The sequence below is a fragment of the Ochotona curzoniae genome, unplaced genomic scaffold (genome assembly GCF_017591425.1).
Source record: "Ochotona curzoniae isolate NIBS_2020 unplaced genomic scaffold, NIBS_Ocur_1.0 contig_3520, whole genome shotgun sequence".
In the NCBI taxonomy this organism is placed as follows: Eukaryota; Metazoa; Chordata; class Mammalia; order Lagomorpha; family Ochotonidae; genus Ochotona; species Ochotona curzoniae.
Window position 1 is genome coordinate 6,732,175 of NW_024465894.1, and position 7,480 is coordinate 6,739,654.

The window sequence follows — 7,480 nt, forward strand, 5'->3', positions numbered from 1 at the left end:
TGAAAATCAGCTACCTGTCCCTTAACTAACATCATCTTGCTCCTCCGTGACAAAACCCTAGTTCTCCCAACACAGCAGCATGCTCTGCAAAGAAAGTGACCAGGGAGCATCTGGGAGCTCTGCCAGGCAGTGGGGAAGTCACATGCACTGGTAATTCAGTGACTCAAAGTGGTTATCTTCCTGAAAAACCACAATTTCCCTCCTTCTAGATAATGCTATTGGTTAGAACTTCCAAAAACACTTTTTTTTTTAAGATTTATTTTTATTTGAAAGGCAGAGTTATAGAGACAGAAAGAGATCTTCCATCTGCTGCCTCATTCCCCCAAATGGTCATAACAGCCAGAGCTGGGCTGGTCCAAAGGTGGGAACCTGGAACTTCTTCTGGGTCTTCCACATGGAGCCCCAAGGACTTTGGGCCATCCTCCACCACTTTTCCAGGCCATGAGTAGAGAGCTGGGTGGAAAGCGGAGCAACCAAGACATGAATCAATGCCCATATGGGATGTGGGTACCATAGGCTAAGGCTTAATGTGCTATGCCACTGCACCAGTCTATCCAAAAACACTTCTTAATGCCCTCTGCCCATCCTCCATTTATTCAGCTTTCCACCAGCTTCAAGGTCATGGTCTAGGGCTCTTGCAGCCATTTTAGACATGAGGCATCAGTGAGAATGCAAGCTCATACTTCACATGGCTGAGCAAGAAGAGCCACACAGGAGTCCAGGGCACCACAACACGGAGCTTCCATAGAGCACCGTATCCTGGACGTCTTTTATATGAGGAAAAGAACTTACTTCTGAAGTCATGCTCTTTTATTAGTCAAAATGAAACTCAACACAGGCCTCCAGGCATTTCACAACCTAACCTTGTCAGTCTTTTCCCTTCCCCTCATCCAAAAATTCAGCCAAACCAAATGCATTTCTTCCCTCCCTGTGGTCTTCAGAACCCACCCTTTGTGCCTGCTCACTCCCCATCCCTGTCCCGGCTTCCCTCTAAGTATCCTTCAGACCTCAGTTCGAATGACAGCTCTTCAAGGTCCATACGAGCTAAGCTATAATGCCCTTATTTTCTAGTACAAGGGGTCTTCCGAAAGCTCACAGACTACACTTATTATGTGTAGACATTAAAATCTTCTTGCACACAAATTGGTACCTTTTAATTTCGTTTTCCATGAACTCCTTGAAGCCATCTGGTGCTACAGCAGTTCCCTGTCAAGATACTTCACTATTACGCTGTGAGCTTTCTCCTCCATGGGTAGGAAGCTCCATGAAGGCAAGGGGCACAGCCTGTTCTGCTCCAAACTTTTCCAAATATCTAGCATAGGTGTGCAGCAATTATTTCATGATTAGGTGGGTCAAATGCACAACTGGGATTTAGTGCTGGTCACAGAGCTGGATGCATAAAGGGCCCAATTAGCTCTGCAATGTGGAAAATGAAAAGGAATGCTCAGTATGTTGTTATTGATTTATTAGTTATACCGTGCCCTGTTCCAAAAAGGATGTAAGGAGGCAGGCTGGTTGAAGGACCACCTCACTTAGAGTCCTAAGGAGTTCACGTCCATTTAGAGGTGCTGGCTTCACGGACCCAATGAGAGAACTGTAGGATTGTGTGGGGCAGGGAGGAGTGCTGAGAAAGGCAGTGGCATCTCATCCCACTTGGTCTTCCATCTCCTTGGCAAGTCCCACCACAGCCCTGGCAGGAAGTGGTTAGCAGAAAAGCAGGAGAGGGTTAGTTCTCAGAGAGCTGCACCGTCCCACCGTCCTGTCCTCCTGTCCTACTGCAGGTAGTCTGGTCTGTCCCCCGAAGGGCTCAGGCTGGGCCCAGGTCCTCCCAATGAGAGCCACCAGTTCTGTCAGTCTGTAGGAGGGGCCCGGGGCTAGCTGCAGACTCCAGGCTCTGCCCCTCCATCACCCCCATCCTCTTCCTCATCAGATTGTGCCAAGGGCGTGTCTGCTCCATCGTCACTCGGATTTGGGCTGTGCAGGTTGGCAGAGGAGTCAGAAGATGAGGAAGAGGTCCGGGATGTGGTCCTGTCGGACGTGGGTATCGGCAGGCTCAGCTCCTCTGTGTGGCTGTCCACCCCTGCTCAGAGACAAGAGTCAGTCAGGGCCAGAGAAGGCTTCAGGGGACCTTGAGAGATGCTGTGGTCAGGAGAAATGGAAGCCCAGAAGGGGCGGAAACTGTCGCAAGTCACTTTGTCATCCCAACCCATTTGGGCTCCTGAGTCAGGTCATCCAATGCAGAAGGTCTGGCTCCACCCAGGTCTCCTGCTAGCCACACAGAGGCTTGGGGCAGGTCACCGCCCCTCCCGAGGACGCTGCTCCTCGCATTCCCCAAGGGTTTTGATGATAATATCTGAGAGTGTCTGGTATGGTAAGTGATCCTAAAGAACAGAGCATCTATCTCACCAGCCCCCCACACACTCTTACAGTCAGTCAGACCTGGCTTGCGTCCTCATTTGCCCGCTTTGTAGCTATGTGGCTATTTGTGTGAGCCCAGGGTCCTTTAGTGATTAGGGGCAGGCATTGAGCTTAGCAGTTGAGCTACTGGAACGCCTGGGTTTCTTGCCCACTCCAGCTCCTGATTCCAGCTTCCTGCTGATGAGGACCCTGGGAGGCAGTGGTGACAGCAGCAGGAACTGGGTTCCTGTCACACACCCAGGTGTTTGGGCAGAGCTCCAGGCTTCCAGCTCCCACTGATGTGGCCATTCAGGGAGTGAACCATTAAGCAGATGGGAGCTCATTGTCTACTGGCCTTTCAAATAAATAAATTACCTTAAAAATAAGATAAAATGGGGAGTGCCACCTGCCCTGATAGAATGTTGTAAGCGTTAACGTAATGCATGTAAAGTTATTTTAGCAAAGCACTAGGAACCCAGAGCAGTGTTCCGTAAATATTGCGATGACTAAAACTGCTTTGGTTGTCTAGTGTAAACATTGTAAGTTAGCTTAATCAGTGACTGCATTAATCTCACAAACAAAATTAAAAAGACCAAACAGAGGTTGGGCACTCCTGGAATTCTGATTGGCCATCAGTAATTTAGTGTCCCCACAGGGCCAACTGCCAGAAATCAATGCAGGCACCTGTTGCCTTGGTAGCCACCATCACTTCCAGGCCCTTACTCGTGTTCTTCCCCCTGCCCAGAGCCCGAGTCCCCAAAGCTGGGGCCCTACCTGACGTCTGAGGGGTGGGCGGAGGGTCTTCACAGGGCAAGAACACATCTGCTCCATCCTGGTCTCCGAGGTCAATCAGTTCTACCTGCTCCAGTGTGTCCACGTTCACTTCCATGGAAGAGATGCTACCTATGGGAGCTGTGGATCCGGGAGAGGCAAGTCAGGAACCGGAACCTGGCTGGAGTGACCATGATGGCCATGTTGGGTCCCAGGTCAGAAGATCAACAGACCAAGGAAACAAGGGGAGGGGCATCCCCCAAGACGTGGGACCCACAGGCCATCTCCCCTACCCAACCCTGGTCCCGGTCCTTAGGATACAGGAACTCACGTCTCTGGGACTCAAGGTGCAGGTGGGACAGAGGAAAGACAAACTCTGTCTCTGGCTGTAAAATATCCTCGAAGAACTTCTGCCTCTCCCGCAGCCGGAGCTGCTGGCGCTCCAGGGCTGCCCGAGGGTTTGGGTCCATCTCAGCTCCTGGCAGGGGGAGGGGAAGAGGAGCAGGGCCAGTAAGTACAGCGGTGAGGTTGGGAGAGAACACTGGGGCTTGGGTTGCCTGAGTCGGGCCCCCTTGCAGTGGGGGCTTCTGGGGCCAGCCTGGACACTCTCAGCTTGGCCACCTTTTTCCCCTTCCCTAAAATAAAGTGTATTCTATAAACGCTCGAGTCTCACACAGGGGCAGGGCAGGGCTTGCCTTAGTTCCACAAAGGGGAGGCCAGTTCCAGGCACGGCCAGAGGTCCTCTGTCCTCAGGGAAGGCAGCCAAACGCCAGCTCAGTGTGGTGCCCTTCAGCGAGGGGTTCAAGGGGCTGGTCCAGGCCTCAGCAGGCAGTGCCTTCTCCGCTGCTAGGACCAGCTCCAGGGAGGAGGACAGGGCAATGTTGGGGATGGGGAGGGGTCTCTCCCCTGGTTCCTCACCCCCACCCTGCACTCAAAGGTAGAGCAACCCCCTCTCCCTTACACAATGCTCTCCACTCCTACCATCCCTTCCAAACCCTTGCCCTGAAGTTACAGCGGCGACTTTCAGCCCTGGCTCTGCCCATCTGAAAATGGCACCTTCCTTCTTCCTACCTCACAAGACACAGCCGTGAAGGTACAGGGTTCAGGGGATGGCCACCATCAAATCCCCCCAGAAGAGGCTTCCCTCCTCTGGTCAGGGAGTACACACACAGCAGCAGGGCAGGCTGGGGTCCCATTCAGACCAGTCCCACAGCCTCAGAGCTGCTGGCAGGCCCATGCCCAGCGACTTTATTTCCTTTCCTGGCATTCTGCCCGAGCCCATCACCGAGGCCAGGAGAGGTGCTGGCCTAACGACCTGAGATCTTCATCCTGCATGGCTGCCTTCCACACTCCACCCAGGGACAGGACCCAGCCTATCCGGGACGCTGGCCGGCTCCAGAGGGACCCAAACCCAAGCGAGGCCAGGCAGGGCCATGAAAGCGTGGGGGCACGGTGTGGCCACAGAGGAGGGAGGCGCTGACGCCGATTCCTGGGAAAGGCTCTGAGAGCTGCCACACAGGTCACCACGCTAAAAATACCCTGGGCCCCTGGGGCTGTTGGCTCTCAGGGCGGGGGAGGGAGAGGACACGGGCGCTGTCGGGGGGTGGACGACCCCTCTCTCCCCTCCTCCTAACCCCAACGGTGTCACAACAGTGAAGGGACTCCTCTCCTGGGCCCAAGGAACTGGGAGCTGACCAAAGCAGTTGTTTACCCGACTATAGGTGCTGGGGAGGGGATGAAGGGTTCGGGATTAAGAAGGGGGTCGGAGGCTGCCAGGGGTCCCGGTGGGATCCAGCGAAACGAAGAGAAGCCAGTCAGCCCCACCCGCACCAGAGTAGGCGAGAAGGAAAAGAATTCCCTAAAAAGGGACCCTCCGCTTCGGCAAGACAGGGGAAGCGAGCGCTGCCCCTCCCGGCCCTACCACACCAGCCTCCATGCCCTCCGCGCTCCCCCGCGGCACCTGCGCCCACCGCTGCCGGAGCCCCTACCTGCAGCGCCTGGCGCCCCCGCTGACTCAGTCTGTCCGCTCCGGCGAGGCAGCGGCGGGGGCGTGGGAGCGAGCCGCGCCGGGCCGGGGCGGGGCTGCGCCTCCGGGTCTCCCCCGGGCCCGACGGGCCCTGGGAGCCGGGAACGAGGAAGAGGCGGGAGGCGGAAGTGGGGGAGGGGCGGCGGGCACTCTCGCCCGCGGCTCGCCGGGCGGTGGGCGGCAGTCCTTGGGAGCGCGACTGCTCCTACTTCCAGGGCGGGCAAAAAGTTGCCCGCACGCATCCTTCCTCCCCGCACCCAGGCGGACTCGGCGGTACTCCACCCTCGCCGCCGACGCCCGCGCGCTCCTCGCCGCGCTCCGCTGCACTTGCGGCGCCCCCGCCGCGCTGCGGGCCCACGCGCCGGCTCTGCCCACGCACACTTGCTGCTCTCCCACTCCCGGCAGCGCCCATGCACCCTGACTCGCTGCGCCCTCCGCGGCACTTGCCGCGCTTATGTGTGCATTCAAGAAGGCGCTCGCCGGGAAGGGGGATGGGGTGGGACCCACCAGAGTGGGCACAGACTCCAAGCGACTCAGTTCGGCAGGTGCACTGAATTTAGTAGACAACCCTGGACCCTGAACTCACCCCGTTGCTCTTGATGCCTGGCTCCGGGACTAGGCAGCCACCGCCCAGCTTCCCAGCGCACTGGGCGGGGTGGGCGCCGGAACCGGGCGGGTCAGGGCCGGAGGGGAGGGCCACTGCACCGCGCCCCTAGACGCGGGCGAGGGGCCAACACCTCTCCATGGTGTTAAGAGGGGTGCTGTCTGTCCTTCCCAGCTGGGGCGGAGGTGCCGAGCTAGCAACTGCCAGCCAAGAGGGGTAACGCCTGTGCCCCCTCACAGCGCCGCCTGGCTCGAAGCTGGATTGGAAGTGCCCAATCTAGCATCCCCTGGACCGAGACTCTGCCGGTTTTCTTCCCCACCCTCCCCATCTTTCTCTGCATTAGCTCCGGAAGCAGCAGCGTGGGGACCAGAAGCGGGGGTGGGTGACAACTTGAGATGCTCCTACCCCAGGGTCGCTCGATAATTCATTCAACAAACATCCACGAGCAAGCCAGGATCTGGGCGTCATCTTCGGCACCTCCCTTTCCCTTGCCGCCCACATTAAAATACACCTCCATTTCCTGTCAATTTCGCTTTCCTTAACATTTTTCCAGTCCACTGCAGCCTTTCCTTTCTAACTGGTTTTCCTGGACTCACTTTGGCGGGCGGTGGCTGTTCCCAGCTGAGAACAGAGTCTGGGCCGCCCCTGCCCAGATCCCTGGGTGGTTAAAATGTATCCGGGCAGAGCTGGGCTGAGGCTTGGAGACAGGAGTTCACCAAGCTGTGGGAGGTGTGTGTTTGGGGGGTGGGGGTGGGGGGGTGGAGATGAGAGTGTCAAAAGCCTAGTGGTGGCCTAGTGACTGAAGTCCTAGGGATCCCATATAGCTCCGGTTCTAATCCCAGCAGCCCCGCCTCCCACCCAGCTCCCTGCTTTGTGGCATGGGAAAATAGTCTAGGACGGCCCAAAGTCTTGGACCCTGCAAGGTTCCAAGGGAGACCTGGAGGAAGTTCCTGGCTCCTGGCTTGGGACCGGCACAGCTCCGGCCGTTGCGGTCACTTGGGGAGTGAATCATTGGATGGAAGATCTTCATCTCTGTTTCTTCTCTCTGTATATCTGACTTTACCATAAAAAAAAAATAATCTTTTTTTAAAAAGAAGAAAAATAAAAGGCCTGGACCAGCGCTCTGTGCAATACCGGAAGCTGCCTCTTAGATTGGGTGCATCCCTGGAGGAGATGGGGAGGTGAATGCAGTAGGCAACCCGCCCACTGGTTTACAAGAGTGGAAAGCAGCTCGTGGGAGGCAACAAGGCAGTGGTTCTGAGCCCAGGTGCTGCAGTCCAGTGGGTCCTGCAGGGCTATCAACCTGCTTGCTGCTGCCTGTAGCCAGCTGGGCAAACATTTACCTCCACTGAGCCTTCAACTCCTTGGCCATTCCATAGGAATAGTGGACCCCACTCCCAGAATTTTTGCAAATGCTTCCTCCAGACCTTGGGCACTTTGTAGATACTCAGTAGCCAGGAGCTGTTCTGATAGCAGTGGGTTCTGAGAGAGGGAGAGAATGGTTCCAGGCATTTCCAAAACCACAGAAAGTAAACCTTGTAGTTTACACAAGTTCATCAACCTGTGACAATTCTATGTGCTTGCCATACCTGGCTCTCCACAGTCCTAATCAGCAAGTTCTATTATTTGTCCATTTTACAGATCCAGAAACTGAGGGTCAGAGATGTAAAGCATCTGGTCTG

The 7,480-nt window shown here is 56.1% G+C and overlaps 1 protein-coding gene across 1 annotated transcript; it reads right to left on the reverse strand.

Annotated features, from left to right (window-relative positions):
- Positions 1-514: 514 nt before the first annotated feature.
- On the reverse strand, positions 515-5,436 carry DBNDD2 (dysbindin domain containing 2). Its single transcript, XM_040981420.1, has 4 exons — positions 5,157-5,436; positions 3,500-3,646; positions 3,172-3,309; positions 515-2,080 (listed from the first exon to the last, which is right to left on the reverse strand). The coding sequence occupies exons 1-4, from the start codon at positions 5,434-5,436 to the stop codon at positions 1,875-1,877; spliced, it is 771 nt and encodes a 256-aa protein (XP_040837354.1). The 3' UTR covers positions 515-1,874.
- Positions 5,437-7,480: the final 2,044 nt, after the last annotated feature.